Genomic DNA, 18,146 nt, shown 5'->3' with positions numbered 1-18,146 from the left:
TCCTCCATCTTCCTCTGATCTTAGATAATAAATTCTGACAAAGACTGAAAAAATGAACACATTAGGGTAAATATCCTTTATGGCTGTGAGCTAATTCCATACCCAGTTTGAAGTGGCCTGATTTTTTCCACACTTAATTGCCACCAAAGAACTCAATTCCTTTACTGAAGATATAAGCTCTGCTCAATTTTGCATCTACAAACTATGAAAACTTGAAGACTCAATTATGTATACCCTTACATCATATCCCTGACAACGACAAAACCGGCCAATGGATTTTAGCCACATTTGGGCAATACGTAGGTTGCTAATCTGCCAAGTTTAAGTGTTTAAGCCCAGGTAGTCGGGACTTATTGCAGGAGTCTGCTTAATCTCTGAAGGATAAAATGTATGGATCAGAGCGAGAAAAGATAAACGAGGAAGCAGTCACCTGTAAACTAAGGAAGAGTGGCTTTAGCAGAGCAGTTTAGGTTGGTTGGTTTCAAACTGCTGATGCAGAATAGGTTTAAAAACCAGAAATGAGTATCAGATGCGTTAAGCAGGAGTGCAGATCGAGGAATTCAAATTTCAGTAGATACAGGGTTACATTTTCCTATATGAGAGTGGGGATTTGGCTCTTTGAGTGGGGAGGCTGGAGCTGTCAAATTTGGCCCCTCCATCTTTGGTACACAGGATAGTTCATTTAATTGTTATCACATCTTATCCATTTAAGATTTCAAAATATTTATTGCATAAATAGTGTACACACTCATTTTTAATATTTTTTAAACATGCTGCAAGCATTCAGACACAGGATAGAAAATTTTCCAGGAAACCTTTTTGTCTTTTTTTCACACAAAGATCTTGATACTAACAAGGTACTGTAACCAATTGTCAATACCAGATCATGTTTAACATTTGCAGTGTGTCCGAAAATAAATTTTAAGTGACAAGTGTATTTGTTTTTTTTTCAGAAAAACCATTCCTTCCACCAACCATCTCAGCATATCTACTCCATGCTCAAACACTATTGTAGCTTTTATTCACTGAGGTTTGTTTACCACAGAAGGTTCCAATTGGTAATAAAAGCATTAGATCGACTTTCAATTTATAATGAGTCATTGAAAATAAGCATCATATATTACAAAGTTTACAAGGGTTTAAATAAACTTTTCATGTCCCTCAGATATGCTGGCTGAGGGGATAAAAAAAAAAGCTAAACTGAACCACTGATTCAAGCATTGAAAAATTGAAGAACTCCACTGAGGACAGCGTGAAAAACATCAAGGAGATCTTCAGGCAGAAGGTGATCCTGCATAAAAGTTGCATTTCCCTTTGAACATTAAATAGGCTCAACAAGTCAATGTCATCAGGATTGTTTGTCATGGTAGGAATTGTGAAGTTTAGGAGCCGATATTCACTTTTTACATTGTTTCTTATGGGATATTATGTTTCGATTAACGTCATTTCGTTTATTGACACATTTTTCAGGAACGGTAAGTGACGTTAAATGAGGACTCACTGTACTTTGAAATCCAAAGTAAAAAAAGTTTTTGCAACACAGAGAGAAGAAATATTTAGACCTCATTGATCCAATGTCCCAGAAAATTGGACCTATCCTAATATAGATCCTTTATTTGTACAACTTCTGCTCTGTTTCATCAAAAACGTTCACACAAATTCATGCATATGTACATGAATTCGTAAAAAAATTATAGTGTCCCAACAGGAATTTGAGTTAGTTAAAGTAAAGAGCTACGATCTACAAAAAAATCATCTTAGGTCGAAAGAAGACATTTAAAAATTTTCACAAAAATGTATTGAATTGGCAAAATAAATTTTCATAGTTACAACACTATTATTTGCTTTAAGAGTCAAGCACTGAAATTATAGCATTAAAAATAAATATAACAAATTAAGTACGTATTTCCAAATATCTCCTTTAAACAATAGTTATCAATTCCACTGCATTATTTCTCAAAAATATCTTGTAAAGTCCAAGAGATGTTTTATTGAGTATTTTCATATAAAAAGTATGTTTCTCTCTCACATATGTAACATTTTAAAATTTAAAAACAAGCAGTCACTTAAAAAATTTATATATTGATCACAGCTTATCACATGAACCAGTCATGTCGTAGGTGCATTTCATTAATCAAGGACATGTGAGCACAAAAATGCACATTACCTCTGTAGCACAGACATCAACACACACAATACTATGTACATTTTCGGACGATAGCATTAAAAATATTAAAAATGGCCATTACAAAAGAAAGAAATACTCAATGGTTGTGCTTACACAATATACACACTCAAGACACACGATCCTTCTCCAAAGGTTTGACCTCTGGGATTTCTTCTGCCACCTTCTTCTCCTCCATTATCCCCCCTCTCTCCTTGTCGTCCTCCTCCTCCTCTGTAAACGGACATCCATTAGTCCCGTCCACATCATCAGCCCCACTATCCCCCGTGCTACTCAAGGACTCCGGTGGCGGACCGTCAGTGGGTGCGGCCACCCCAGCACAGAGCCTTCCCACTCCACTGTGAGCCCCTGGGCGACCATATCCCAAGGCAGGCACCCTCTGCCGCGCTCTTTTCCTCCTCGGCGGTGGCTTCACCACCTGGTAGAAGAGCATATAGCCTTTGTCATTCACAGCACCCACAAGACTTTCCTTGATGCATGAAACGTTAAACTCATATATACATATATACATACTTGAATATCAACCTAAAGGTCAAATTTGTAACCTAGAAATACACCGAGATACACATTAGACAGATTTATAAAATATGAAAACACCATCAAAATAAACAGGATGCAAATAAACTAAAAATAACAATTTTATTTACTTAATTATTTAAAAAAAAACAATACGGCCATGACCTTGAATAGAAAAGTTATAATCTGAAGCTTTAACAAATATAAACTATAAAAAACCATAAAAAGGATAAAACAAAGATTAAGGAGAAGATGGCTTTTCGAAAGCTACCTCTTGAATGATCCTTTTGACATTGAGAGAACCAGGTTAGGGTAAGTAGACGAAATGGTGTAGAAAAAAGTAGGAAGTCTGTAAAATAGCGATCTCTGGGAGAGAGAAAGACGGACTTTAGGTTGGTGAAGTAAGTGGTTATTATGAACGGCGGGGGTGGGAATGTGGAGTGAAAAGAATGGGAGTATTTCTGAGGATCAGTGTTTGCTATTTAAGGCATTATAAATGAAAGAAAGATCACAAATATTCCTACGAGTGGATAGTGGGGCCCTCATAGGGCAGACATTATTTCAGAGAGAGAAGAATTACAGAGGTGAGGAATGCAGTGTCGGACAAATGAAATGAAGATTAACAGAAAAGAATTTTCAGGTCAAAGTGATGGGCAGTGGAGTAGAGTATGGAGCAGCACTCGAGGATTGGGAGAATGCATCCAGTGAAAATAGCTCTCATGGCAATAGGGTCACTAAGAGAGGTGAATCTTTAAGGAACTCCCATGACTGACATGGCCTTTGATTTTACTTCATTGAGGTGTGTGACAAAAGTGAGTTTGGGATCAAAAGTAATACCCAGGTTATTAATGGAAGAATCTATCAGAACAATTTCTTTGCAAATAGTGTATTTATTACGAGTGATGGTGCGTTTTAAAGAAAAAGTACATATTTTGATTTGCTCAAAATAATTTTAAATAGGTACTGAAGGCACCAGGCCTCGAAGGAATGAAGGGAAGACTGCAATGACTGAGAGACAGAAGTATTCTCAACTCTTTTGAATATTTTGAAGTCGTCTGCAAAGGGGAGAATACCACATGCGTTAGAAATTGCACAGTTGGTAATGTCATCAATGAAGAGGGAAAAGAGATGATGTCCGAGAACACTGCCTTGGGGGACAGAAATTTCAAATGACAAAAGATATGAGTGCTCACACAAAATAATTTTGCCCACACATGATGCACTGAGATACAGAGAGTAAATATACCCATGCATTCGAGAGCAATGTGCAGCGGTTGCTTACCTCCTCTGGTTCATCCTTTATGGCCTCCACCCTTGAACCATTGACTGGTGGTGCTGTCCCAGTACTTGGTGACACCCAGCGGAAGAACGGTTGTTTTGCCAAGATGGTGATGGCAATGGGTGCAATCACAACAAACGAAAGACATGACCAAGCCACAGTCCTCATCAAAATGTTAGTGAACCACCAATCATCTGCAATTCAGAAATGTTGAATTCAAGCATGATTCCATATTATCTGAGATTAAAGTTTTTCATATTTCCAGGTTGAGGTTTTTGACTCTAAAAATGTAACAATATTTTGCATTCCCTAAAAATATGATATGTCTAATTCATTTTGCTGGAGTTTTCTGAACTGTGTGCTATGTAGCAGTTACTCGACACATTCCATCGACGAAAAGAAACTCATGTGTAATTTGGTAAGAGTATGTGAATAGATTACAACTGGATTCCATAAACAGATACATTTACAACAAATACTTTTTTGAATACATACATCATTTTTGCGCGGTGATTATTTATGTCACCATAATGGGTAACATGATTTTGTGCAGTTCCACCAAAGGACTACTGGAATAAGAGGAATACTGAAGTGTGCTAAAAGGGGGATTCCCTTTCAAATAGCTGACCTCCAGCTGGTGGTAAGGAAATTTTTGGACAGAACTGGATGACAGGAAAAGAGGTTTAAAGATAGCAGACAGGCATTAAGTGTGAGCACAGTTTCATATCCAGATGAGCAAAGTTTACCATGCATTTCAGCCAGAGCATTAAAAGACAATGGAGGTTCTGGAGGAATATTTCAAAAACTTGAAAACTGCTTTGGATGGAGTCCCCCACGAGAATATAATCCATTACAATGAAAATAACTTGAGCAACAATCCTTGAAAGTCAAGGGTTACTGTTAGGAGGGAGGTCAAACACCCAATACTCATAAAACAAGAGCCTCCATCATGACTGCTGCATCATCAAAGGGCAAGTTGCTTCCGCCATACACAGTTAACAAAGCAGTTCATTTAATTCCAAGCTGGGTGGAAGGTCGAATTGAAAGCTCCAAGTACAATAGAAACCTCAGTGGGTGGTTCAATATCACCACATTTGAAGACTGGTTAATGGCAATAGGGTGCCTTTTATTTAACATTTAGTTATCCACAGAAATGAATTCCCTTGTCTGCTCAAATCTTTGAATGAGTTACCGGAGGCTTCTCTATCAAAAAATATCTGCACTGGATTTAATGCCACAGGTATTTTTCACTTTTTTCATTTTTATATCAGCTTTCCCACTGCTATTTTTTTCTACATTGCTCCTTAGTTTCAGATGACCAAAAAATACCCAAAATATGGAATGCAATGCACTCTCTCAAGTCTTTTAACTTGTATCTCCTACCACCAGATTTCCTCATGTGATGCGCATAGGAGGATTTAATGCAAATTACACCATGGGCACACTTCAGATAGTTTACTTAGACTATTCCTCAGATAGTTTACTTAGACTATTCCACACGCTCATTCCATGTTGTCTCTCACTGGGTTGAAAGGATGAAAATTTAAGGGGAAAATTTTAATTGAATGGCCTGCAACCTGATCAAAAATAAAATTGCATTTTATCTAAGGGCGTATGGTACTGTATGTAATAACAGCAGAAAAGCTTTCCTGAATCAGCAAAGCAGTAGCATTTTTTGAAAAACTGATTCGCGACATCGGCTTTTCCATGGTTCTTTTTTTATGCATTTCTCCATTGCTCCTTGGTTTCAGAAGAGTAAAAAGTACCCAAAATAAGGAATCCAATGTACTCTGTCATGTCTTTTAACTTGTATCTCCTACTACCAGGCATGAAATGCATTTTGCCATGCCTTCTGTGAATAACATAGAAGGATTTTATACCTTTAATACTTTGGTACCTTAATCAACATCCTTGGTACACTTCAGAAAGTTAACATATGTGATAATGCAATCATGTCACATTCCAATTGTGAAAGTTAACTCAATTAGGTACCTGAGTATGATGCTGTTAAATCCCTGATGAACTTGACGACCACACCAAGCAGTTCCTCCACATGGACGAGGGCCACTTTGAAGATGGACACTTTGAGAGCAGAATGGCTCATCCTAGCCATGTGATACTCATGGCATTCCTCTGAACAAACAAGGAGAAAGATTTTATTCACAAAAATTATAGCCTTTGTGCAAGTCCACTGCTTTCTGTTGGCCCACTTATTTTTCGCCCTCTCATGATGTATTTTTTTAAAGGAAAGTTACTCAGAGACACTGAGCAATGTGAGAGAGACTCAACGAGCACAAACATTGGTCAAGTTTGTCATGATTACAAGATGAATTTTAACTCAGGCTTGACAAAATTCAATGCCCTCAATAAGACATAATTTAAATCATAAGATGAGGTCGAGGGACAACAACTATTTGATGGAGGCTGAACACAAAACTGTATACAAATACCAATCAATGGTGTACCTTAATACACAGGTTCACTAGAACAAACTTCTCGTCAAGGGAATCAAAGAATGTCACTAACATCCAAAATTAATTTGCCACAACTTACACTAAATTTCATGAGAGCCATCTCATTCATACCTTTGCCACTGCCACTAAAGATTCTCTCCCACCAATTTTGACTCTCTAACCCCAAGCAATGATCTGGAATTTTTCCCAATCTCAATTCTTCTGAATACTGCTTCACCTTCTCCTCCTGAAAAATTAAACCATAGCAAATGTAAAATATTATCCAGCCATATCGTTTTCAACCTCATGCCAAGAATGCCCTAAACGAAGCATCAAATAAAGACGCAGCACTGACACATATTGAAGAAGAAGACTTCAGGTAGGAATACTGCTTTAATTACTTTTAAAACCTCACTTCCCAAAATTTTTCCCGTAAAAGCATTTATTCTAAGGAAAATCATTTCCCAAAATATTCATGAAATTTAATTTAAGTACTGCACATAAAAATAGAAACAGGAATTCTGAAAAAAATCTGATAAAAATCAGAAATAACGCATGTTTAAGTACTAGCAAGAGGAAAATGGGCCTAATGGCTACTGGTTCAAATATATTGCAACAATTCACTATGCCACATCAAACCTTGTGGAACATTAGCAGGGTTCCCACTCAAACTTAATTATAAAATTCACAGCTTTTTCCAGGTTTTCACGGTCTACGTGCCGTCAAATTCACGGTTTGTAGATAAACCATCTTAGGCAGAAATATTGATCGCTCAATCATCGGCCGCACACATGCACTAAAAATTTAACAAACGCAACAGACACCGTTAATGCAAACGCAGCAATGAAAGTGCTACCTCTCCTGACGTCACATATCGTTTGCAAAATTCACCTCCGGCTAAAGGTTGCGAGTGGGAGAATGGAGGGACCAGATTGCCAGGGAAATTAAGATGTGTCTGAATTTTCGCCAGGGTTAATGAACACTTTCGTTACCAGTCTCACGGCTTTGGTACAGGCTTAAGGTCAATGTGTCGTCATGGCACACGGACCCATAATTGCGCTTAGAATATACTTGTGCAGATAAATGCGTGGACAGTGTGGTGACTGACCTTGAAATATGATCGACAAACCAATTTTCATTTTGATCTGTCAATCGTAGATCTGAAATCAAGTTTGAGAGATTTTTTAAGGTTTTATGACAAAATTCACAGCTTTTTCCAGGTTTTTTCACGGTAGACAAAATTCACGGCTTATTCACGGTTTTAAGGTTTCCACGGTTGAGTGGGAGCCCTGATAAGTTAAATAAGTTACACCACACAGAGAGAGAGAGAGAGAGAGGAAGAGAAAAACTCCCATCTCAAGCCAAAACAGCAGTAAACACAGTCATATTCTGAAATGTGAGCCTTGAATGTTCTTTTTTTTATGTTAACAATAATGAATATGATGGTTTTTTGGCAAAATTTCACAAATTGTAAGGAAAATAGCAATTTTAATAATTTACATACACTGTTTTACATTATTCAAGTATTTTCCATAATTCTCACATCATCTATTCAAGCTCATTCATCTGTGTATTTGAGTGAGAAACAGAGTTATAAATGTGTGCAAGTCAAAGTGCTGAGTTCTATATATTTATCATAACACTCCCAAATTCCCCGACAAAACAGCATAAATTAATTTTCTATCATTTGCTCTTGAATACCAATGCTGATACTATTAGTTTCCACAACTCAGTGCTTAAGTGGTGTGTGTGTCTTCTTCGATTAGTAGTCTCCGTATGAGAAAAATGTACCACCACTAAGTATTTTAAATGCCACTGAAAACAATTTTATAATGAATACCAGTAATATATGTAATGTCTCAGTAGGTTAGAAATATGTAGCTTTGTAGGTACTATTTAAAACACTTCTATTAACAGTTTTCTCACTGATGTTACCAACTTAGTTATGGTTCTGTGGTTTAATCTTTGCACATCAGCATTTGAATGACAAATGAATGTTTATCAACAGATGATTCCATTCACTATTTCGTGATCCAAAGTAAATTTTGATCACTCAGAGGTCCTTAAAAGGCAGTAAGTTTCCAGCCCATGCACAGAAATTATATGTTGCACAGTTTTAGGCACACACCACACTAACATGTTTGTAAATATGATTGAAGTTAGACATGTAACCATTGAATAGCAAAGATTTGGGTTTCAGTAGAGAGCAGAAGAGAGCTTGGTACCATATGAAAAACCTGAGGCCAACTGATGAAGACCAATCAACAAAAAGATTGCGGATACGCTGATGCCATATCTGGATTACCAAGGTCACAAACTGACAACAATTGGAAGCAACTTGCTCAACGAAAAGGCTCAACCAACAAATGGAAACAAAGAAATAACTATTAAAATACACATCAGATTGTTATAATTTCTCTTCACTCACCTCCAAGCGCTTGGAAAACTCCCATACAACAGAGGGCAAAAAGAAGCAAACGATTATACTCTTCCATGAACCCTCCCTGTTCAATACACGTTTAAGAGTCAATATAATGTAACATACTGTAAGGATGTACACCACCTGGAAAGTAATTAGGAAAAAAAAATTAAATATTTTGTTCTCAATTTCTCTGCAGAGCATGAAATAATGGCTGTCATGGCATCCAAAACTAATGCAGTGATAATAAAGAATACTGATTACAATTCCAACAAAATCAGACACTTTCAAATGAATGCCTAACAAATGCATTATTTTCGCTAATAACCTTGCAGTGACTCTTCTTCAACACAGGGTTCACCAACTTCCTTTTAACAATGCCATGATTCAATTAAAGAACTCCATGAACCAGGTTTCACCAGATAAAATGTTGCATTGTGTAGGTAAATTTAATAAATCCCTCATTACGAGGTGAAAAGCCAATCAATTTTCAACAGGATGAAATATAGTGAGACAAATATTATAATTAAATACAAGTAACAGATAAAATGGTAGGTTTTGCCATTTTTTCTGTTTTTTATTCCTTCATGTCATAAAATTTGTTAGTCTGCCTATAAGCAAGAAATACATCCAAACAGACCAACTATTCCAAAGAATTTCTCAATCCCAATGAGTCCTCAGTACTTTAACACCGGTGGAAGAACCCACTCATATACTTAATACCACAGTTGGAAAATACATAAATTGCGAGTTAAAGGAAATATAAATTTTTGACATAGTTTCAAATAAATCTGTGTCTATTTTTCACCTTTTGAACAACAAACTCTATTCATATTCAGATCCAAAGACCTTTAATCATTATTGACGCATCAGAGAGTCCAGTATTTTAGTCTCACCCATTATTTATGAACAGAAGAAGTTTGAATAGTGTAGAAAAAAATGCCCAAGGCATGGCACGTAGCTGAAGCATTGGCTAGGGGAGCCTGGGGGAATCTCTGCTTAAGCACTTAACATAAGTAAGCCCTTATCGACACTGCTGGGAATATGTATTCATATGCAGAGACAGCAATATGAGGAATGAATTGAGTTACCTTCATTCAATTTTCAAGAGTAGAGGATGATGACATAATTTTAAGAAAATCAGTTGCATTATTTGTGATATCAAATTATGTAAAAGGAAATGTTAGCATTAAATTTTTTTATACATCACTCTTACCTGAATACATATTTTTCGAAGAATAAATGGAGATGTCGAAGATTTGTGAGTGGCTGAAAATCGATTAGCAGCCTCCTCCTCGTGCTGAGCCATGTGTATTTCACTGGAACTAAATAACCAAGAAGCTCCTACCATCCTACTTTTCATATTTCCTAAATAAACTATGAAATCTCATCTTAATGGGTATTAATCCCTCACAATACACTAATTCAGCCATTAAATCAAATGCTCCATCAAAAATTACTAACCTTAAAAATTTATTATCACTAAAAATTTATTTTTGACTTACTTGGTGATTTTGTACCTGACCTTTGTACCTGATGATAGCAAAGGTGATTCGCTGAAACACGTCGCATGATAATAAATACTGTGGACATACACGAAGTTTTTCATTCATCATTACTAGGTGATTTTGCTCACCAATTATTAAACCCATAAGACAACTTGCATTTTCGATAAAATTTCAGGCCTATTCTTTTTCATTCAATCCATTAATTCTATTTTCATTTCCACTCTATAAATCCTCATTCCCTTCCTCCTCCTTCCCTACTTCATCTAACATAGATTTCAGCTGTATGAGATTGCTGTCATACACCATCAAATAAAGGGTCTAGCCGGTTAAGATGGTGAAAAGTGCCCCGGATGTTTAGAAAAATAAAAAATATACACTTGAAGTGCATCAAAAATTATGTGTTTCCCTAAAGTTTCAGGCCCTAACAATGGAAATTAACCCCAAAAAAAATTGAAACACTATTTTTCGTTTTTTAATCATATCTCCAGTTTTTATTTTTGTCAAGTCTTTTTCTTAATTTAAAATGCATACATTGTTATGTTCTACCATCCTGATTTTTTTCAAATTTTTTTGACTGAAAACTAAACTTTTTCATAAGTTTGAAATTTTCAAAATTAAATTAAAAATTTTTGGAAACAATAGACACAAAATGGCCATAATTTTTGCCAAGGCCAACCAACAACCTAACTAATACCACCCAATAAGTACGACACCTTGGTGTATAGCCTAATTAACAGCCGACCTTCTCAAAACTCTCCATTTCTTTACATTAGCCTTTCTCGTCAAACCTCTCCAGCTTCCTATTTTCTCGCTGTAATATGCCATTTATTACTAAAATCATCCTCTTTCCTTGCTCTATGTCCAAGTTTTTCAGCTTCTTCCTCTAATCCATTTTTCTTTTTGTTTCCTCCATTATCCACCATTCTTTTATCCTGTAATACCAAAATCACACACAATTGAAGGGACTGAAAAAAAATATATATAGAAGGCTCAGTAGACAGAAGATGATGCTAGTGTGCTAAAAGTATCTTTTAACCTTTTCCCTGCTAAAGACATAAATATACATGTGGACGTTTCTTGACCAGGGAGACAAAAGCCATATATTTTCGCTGAAGATTTTCTTACACAAGTGAACGAATGCTGAATATATATACGTTTCCTAGTTCTCCCCCTTTTATGATGGTCGCGGGAGTACGACAGCTTTGTTTCAGGATCCAATACTGCGGGGTTTAGGCTTTACCCTTGGAATCTGGGAGAAGGTACCCTGACCCCTCGCCTTTTATTACCCCTCTTAGCGGTAAGGGACTGCGGTCATGCAATTGTATATCCATTCAGTTTTCGAAATAAGTTTAAAATTTGACAGTTCTCAGAAAAAACGAGGAATTCGATTCAAAGTCTGCACTTTACATGCAAGCAACAATTAACCATGAGCCAAATACATTTAAGCAATCCATAAGTTGACCGCGAACCAATGCCGCCGGTAGGGTTGTTTTCCTGGAAAGGAGGGAGCACAACTACCCTCGGAGTCCGAGATAATGCGGAGTCCGAGATAATGCGGAGTCCTCGCTGGGAGGGGTCGAAAAAGGTTGAAGCTGAAAGTGCGTGATTATCCGTGAGACCTACTTAACGAATGTCCTCCAAAAATGCCCCGTACCACGAGAAAGAAGTCTCTCTTGGGGCTCAGTACAACAGTCGTGCTAAGACGAAAACTCCGCCGTCTGGAAGGAGTTAATAGACATCCAACATCATGAATGTAAAAGGTGGCATATATGTCTCTTATATGCCTCGTTGCATTGAAATTGGCAGCTTTGTTTACATGTTAAGGCTCCTCAAACTTGGGAGTTCCGCTTATTTTTATAGGCAATAGGTGACTGGGTTTGTAAAACGGTGTCACAAGGTTAAGCATTTTGTAATAAAAGTGAGGTTTTACTACCCTCTCAACATAATATGAAATATTGGCTGAAAATAAGAATACTAATTTCAAATAAGGTCTAATAACTCACCACCATGTAATCTATTTTGGCAAAGGCTTGGTAAATGTTAGTTCCAAATCCTTGAATCCAATGCAAGTAGGAATGTTTACACCGGCTCAACAAAAAGTCTGGCTCTGGGGTTGATGTAAGATTTGAAAGAATTTCATCAATTTGTCTCAGGTATAGCTTGGATCTTTTCAATCCAAAATCTAGCAAACTTTGGATTTCCTGGGGCCGTGCAAAAACAACAATTGACATCACCAATTGGTCATTCTTAGAACTTGAAATGGACTCCAAAGGCACAATATTTCCTGCAACATCCTGTAATGAGAGTAGTAACATCCAGCAATAATTTTATATCCTTCCAATGAAAGAACATAGATGCAAAAATTAACTTAAGTAGCATCCATTGAATCAGGTCTGCATTATGTAGGAACTAGAGATAACAGGAAGTTGTGTAGTGCTTAATAATAAAACGTTATTGTACTTTTCCACACAATTTAATTAATACGACCGGTTTCGTCGCAGAGGCGACATCATCAGGTACATAATCCGTTATAATAACAGTTATTTTGTTCTTGTTTATCTGGTTGCTATTACGTTGGTAGGGGAGGGTTGCGTTGGGGTTGGAGCATCACTCAGCTTCAGGGAAATCTCCAAGAGCGGGGAATAGTTTACAAAAATATTTTCATTTGCTAAAATTCCATTTTTTATATGCTTCCTTATCTCCAACTCCTCCAAGCAGTCCATCCTTCTTCCCTTTCCCTCAAGGTGGAGAATTCTGCCTCTGCGACGAAACCGGTCGTATTAATTAAATTGTGTGGAAAAGTACAATAACGTTTTATTATTAAGAATGGATTTTCACAAAGTAAAGCCAGAAACAATCAAGTTTATTGTGTAGTGCTGTTTATCAACCAATAATAGTGCATGCAAGTGACGTGTCACTTACTCCAGTAAGTGGACGAGTTTCTTATGTTTTCATAATGTTGTGTTTACGTTAATGATCCACTGTGCTACATTTTTGATTAAGTCTTTAGGAGAGGAAATGAATTGCCGAATAAAAAATATAGGGTGCCATTAAAAAAAGACATACCGCTGTCCATATCTTTGTAAATAACAAAGCTATAAGGAAGGCAATCATGCTGATTAATGTCTCCCTGACGGCTAATGAACATTTGCTTGACATATTTTTGAATTTGCATCTGGACAAAAAGTTATTCCGGGTGGTCAAGATAAATGGGCCACCCTGTATATAGGTATCCGTGTCAGGTGGTGGGGGGAGGGGAGTGAGAGGTTGGAGGAGTAGGTTGTTGATTGTTTTTGCTGATTACGGGATGCCAAGTATGGCTAATTATAAGGCTGGTGTCCCAGTTGAAATTGTTCTTCTCCTCTTTAGATATTTCTATGGTTTCTCCGACGAGTCTCTGTTTAAAACCTTTTACTTTGGCAACAATTTTTGCTTCCTTAAGGTCGACTGTGTGGCCCAGCGCTGCGTGTCGGCTACAGCGGACTTTGTTGACTGCCCCAGTCGAATTGCTCTCTCGTGCTCCTCTAGGCGTGTTTTGACCCATCTGCCTGTTTCACCAGTGTAGTTCTTACCACAGGTCTGGCAAGGAATTCGGTAGACCCCTTCGACTTATAGTGGAGTTCCATCCTTGACAGTTTTTAAGAGATGTTTTATCTGCACTTGAGGAGAGAAGATTGTCCTTATCTGGAATTTTCATAGGATATTTCCTATTTTGCCAGTTGTCCCCGTATATGTATGACAGGAAGGCTTTCTTCTGGTCACTTAGGTCATTTGTAGAGGAGTTCGCGCCTCTGCGGTGTTGTTTTTGATCTCATTCTTTTTGATGATTTTATTAAATGTTCGAGAGATAACTCAGTTGTTGAATCCATTTCCCTGTAGAATGGTCTCTAGCTTCCGCCTCTCTTTGGCAAAGTTGTTCTGGTCACTTACCATGTAGGAGTGGTGAATCAAGGTGTTGACAGCCAGTGACGTCATGGCAAAATTAGCAGTGCCAGAATGCTCTTTCCTTAACTTTCTTTAGAAGTGAAATATTACTCAGTCTTTTTTTTCATTACCATTCATTATTTATGTTTTATTACCAAATTTTTTGTTTTGGTTAGGAATGCATAAATTATAAATTTAGAGGCAACACAATTGATAAGTGTTTCTTGACTGTTATGTATTTTGTTGACCATTGCCAGAACGGCATTCCGGCACCATGACACCTCTGTTGACCACTCTATTTATTTGGGATGGGTGATAATGAGATAAAGCATGCAGTTACCGATTTGTTGCTCTTGGTTTTCGATACACTGCATGCCCCAATGTTCCATCCTTCTTCTTTTTCACGAGAACGTCCAAGAATGGAAGTTTTCCGTCTTCCTCCACCTCCATTGTAAACCTTTATGTTGTCATTGATTCCATTCAAATAAGTATAAAATTCTTGAAGCTTTTCCTTGCCGTGCGTCCAAATCATAAAAGTGTCATCAATATATCTGACCCAAATCTTAGGCTTGTGGGTGGCGTTCTGAATTGCTGTTTCTTCTACGTGTTCCATAAATATATTTGCAATTGCTGGGGAGAGAGGGGAACACATTGCTACCCCAGAAATCTGTTGATAAAAATTATTCCTCCACCAGAAGAAAGTGCTCCTGAGGCAAATCTCTGCTAGCTTGGTGACGTTTTCTCCAAATCTTTCTTTTATGACATTTACCGCCTCATCACAAGGAATATTTGTGAAGAGCAATGTTACATCAAAGCTGACTAGGATATATTCTTTTTTGACCTTCATGCCACAAATAATGCGAAGAAAATGTTGAGAGTTTTTCACGTATGATTTCACCTCTTCTACTGCGGGCTGAAAAATCGGTGCCACTCCTTCCTTATGAAATTTTGGCAGGCCGTAGATACAAGGAGTTTTCGGATCCTGTGGGTTGATTCTTCTTCTTTCGGCGGGATCTGGTATTAAGTCTTTATTATTTCTGCCACTATCCTCTTGTATCAGGAGATTGGGTCTCTGTCGATCTATTGATAAGGTCCTTCCACAAGTAGCTCTTCCATCTTCTTATTGTAGTATTCTTTCTCTAGGACGACCGTCGTGTTGCTTTTGTCAGCTGGTAAAATCACGATGCTGTCATTTTCTTTCAATTTTTATAGAGCTCCCCTCTCTGCCATGGTGGTATTATGCTTCTGGCTTTTCCTATTCATTCTGAGGATTCGGCAGGCATCTTGTCGAACTATCTCAGCATCGCTGGGGGGCCATCCAAAATCATTAACCCTCACAGCAATTTCATGGGGCTAATATGTGATGAGGGCACATCTATTTTAAACCACCAACTATGGATATCCACAGCTGCACGGAGGCAGTGGTTTCAACCACAGCAAGACGTAAATACGACCATTAGTCTTGAGCATTCCAAAATTTGGGTTACGAGAAAATTGCAAAAATACAAAATCACTTCGAGAGAAGCAATTATTTGAAGCAAATTGATTTTCAATAAAATATCATATCAGCAAACAAACGTTTCTGATATATGTCCTCAGTGGATCTATTTTACTATTGGGTAATATATGGTAATCCTTCAAAGTACGCATCACGCTCTGCTAATTTAGATAGGGCAAAAGCTCGGAATGGATTTTGACAATAAGAATCAATTTCCAGAGTGAGTGCTAAATCGTGGCAGTCACTTCACCATCACCTACTTTAAAATTACCTCGATTTCTGCGCGTCGGAGAAGGAGATTGACGAATCTTCTAATTGTCACATATTCCAAAATTGTGTTCTCCAAGGACTTCTTGGCCACCTCTGTCCCAGGTAAATTACTTCCAAGATGGGAAATTTCATTATCTAAGAAAAATTGTAAGAATATTAAGTTTACATTCAATTTCGTCAAAATTTGACAACATGACGGTTATTTATTACCGTAAGGCGTTCCTCCAACACTTCCTTTATCTCGACTGTATCTAAAAGAAAATCAAAATCAATTAACCTCATGAAAACACTGCCAACTAATCATAAATATGACAAGGAATCTAAGGCAGGAACACACTTCAAGATGGTATGTACACTATGATTAGACTTGCTAAATATGATAACGAAAGTGAATATGTACCTTCATACATAATAAACGTTTTAACTACTTACCCATCTATCGACCAGTCGTTTGGATCTATGAAGTTTATCTTGGAATTTACCTCAGTCGCTAATTCGCTCGTTTGATGAGCATCGATTTTAGCATAAAGAAAGGCCAGACAAATAAATAAGCCCACCCACATTGTATCGAATTGTGATCGTTGAATTATTTATTTAGCGTCACTCTCCCCTAGGGCATAACAACCAACTCCTTCGTATTATTTCCCCATGCGCAACAGCTCAAAAAGACTGCACGGATATCTAACACATTCAAGTCACCTCATTCACGAAGAACCACAGGCTTCAACACTTTGAAAACCGCAGAAGCTGTCTTATCTCCCATTCGCTAACGTTGAGAACCTGACTAGAATTTTCCACTCGTTATGAAGATAGACTGCGTTTTAATAGAGCTGCTTCGAATAATTCTTGTCCTGTTATTCATTTTAATTCACATAACCACGATTCAGAGGACAAGAGGTCTCGGCTACTTCTATTTGAATTCAGATGCAGCATTACATTTGTTTTCATCGTTGTCCGTTGTTTCGGATTACAGTCGAGTTTCCGGGTTAGTTCCTGACGCAATATTAAGCTTCGCAATAGTCGTACTAGAGGCGCTGATTGTAGCCGCGAGTTTGAGCGATGGTTTGAAAATAGTTTTATCAAGTCATCATATTTAGCGAATAGCATCGAACGATATACGAACATTTGATGGCATTACGTGAAGAAATGTTAGATCTCAGGTCTACGCAAATTCAGTTATTTCTGCATTGCTGCCGCTATCATTTCATCACACCCATCATTATCATTACATTAAATCTGACCACCCCAGTGGAACTTTTGGAAAAAATCCGCATGCGCGATCTTTTGCTCGAGTTTCGAAGCTCGATTTTCCACCAATTTCGTGCGGACCCATCAATTGATGCCCTACGATAACGAGTTTGGCATAAAAGTCCACAGAAATCCATTGTTATCTTCAGTTGAAAAGTTCGCGGCGAAGCTCTGCAAATAGTTTCTGGATTGTCTATTAGGTACCAGAGAAAATTATAAAATTGCTTGGGATCTCTACACTAGCGCTATCGCAACATACGGAAATTAGTATCTTTTCATGTAAGCAAGATTCTGGACATGCCACCAGTAGTTAACTGCTCACATTTAAGCATCCGTTTATTTTTTTCAATTTAATTTAAAAATACCCAAGCATTGACTGCGTCCCAGTATGATATTACTCAAAAAAGAGAAGATGAAATCATTAATATTGGCGGTTTTGATGTTCCCTCTCCTGTTGATATTTTAATTGGAGCTGAATTTCCGAATGGGAATTCGCTGCTTCCTCAGGTATCCATCCTGTGGCCCTTGATTACTTGACTACTTTCAGATTTGTTTTAGTGGGCTCAACTCAAATTACTCCAGAGTCTGAAATTAATCATCAGCCTTCTATGTTGCTTTAATTTCAAATCATGATATTAATCTTAATACTTCTACCCAACAGTTTTGGAAACTGCAGAGGAAGTACCTCATTTTTCGCTCACTCCTCAAAACCAACAATGTGAAGAGCACTTCCAGTCAACACACTCAAGAGACAAAAATAGTTGTTATATCGCTCAGTTGCTATTCAAGGACTACCACCCCCCTCTCAGAGACTCAGTGCTTAATGCCAGAAGAAGATTCTTTGGT

At 37.5% G+C, this 18,146-nt stretch overlaps 1 protein-coding gene across 1 annotated transcript; it reads right to left on the bottom strand.

Annotated features, from left to right (window-relative positions):
• Nucleotides 1-706: 706 nt before the first annotated feature.
• LOC124156644 lies at nt 707-17,097 on the bottom strand. Its single transcript, XM_046531305.1, has 9 exons — nt 16,485-17,097; nt 16,263-16,303; nt 16,054-16,187; nt 12,364-12,654; nt 8,862-8,996; nt 6,566-6,680; nt 5,973-6,113; nt 3,984-4,174; nt 707-2,603 (listed from the first exon to the last, which is right to left on the bottom strand). Exons 1-9 carry the CDS (start codon nt 16,613-16,615, stop codon nt 2,295-2,297), a joined length of 1,488 nt encoding a protein of 495 aa, XP_046387261.1. The 5' UTR covers nt 16,616-17,097; the 3' UTR covers nt 707-2,294.
• Between the last annotated feature and the right edge of the window lie 1,049 nt (nt 17,098-18,146).

Source organism: Ischnura elegans, chromosome 1 (genome assembly GCF_921293095.1).
Source record: "Ischnura elegans chromosome 1, ioIscEleg1.1, whole genome shotgun sequence".
NCBI lineage: Eukaryota > Metazoa > Arthropoda > Insecta > Odonata > Coenagrionidae > Ischnura > Ischnura elegans.
The sequence above is the reverse complement of the archived record's forward strand: the minus strand, read 5'-3'. Positions and strand labels throughout refer to the sequence as shown.

Coding starts and splice junctions, on each gene's coding strand:
- LOC124156644 (XM_046531305.1), bottom strand. CDS start 16,615: ATGTGGGTGGGCTTATTTATTTGTCTGGCCTTTCTTTATGCTAAAATC. Junction 4,175..5,972: donor TTTAACAGCATCATACTCAG/GTACCTAATTGA, acceptor TCTGAATTGCAG/ATGATTGGTGGTTCACTAAC. Junction 2,604..3,983: donor TAAAGGATGAACCAGAGGAG/GTAAGCAACCGC, acceptor CTCTTCTACCAG/GTGGTGAAGCCACCGCCGAG.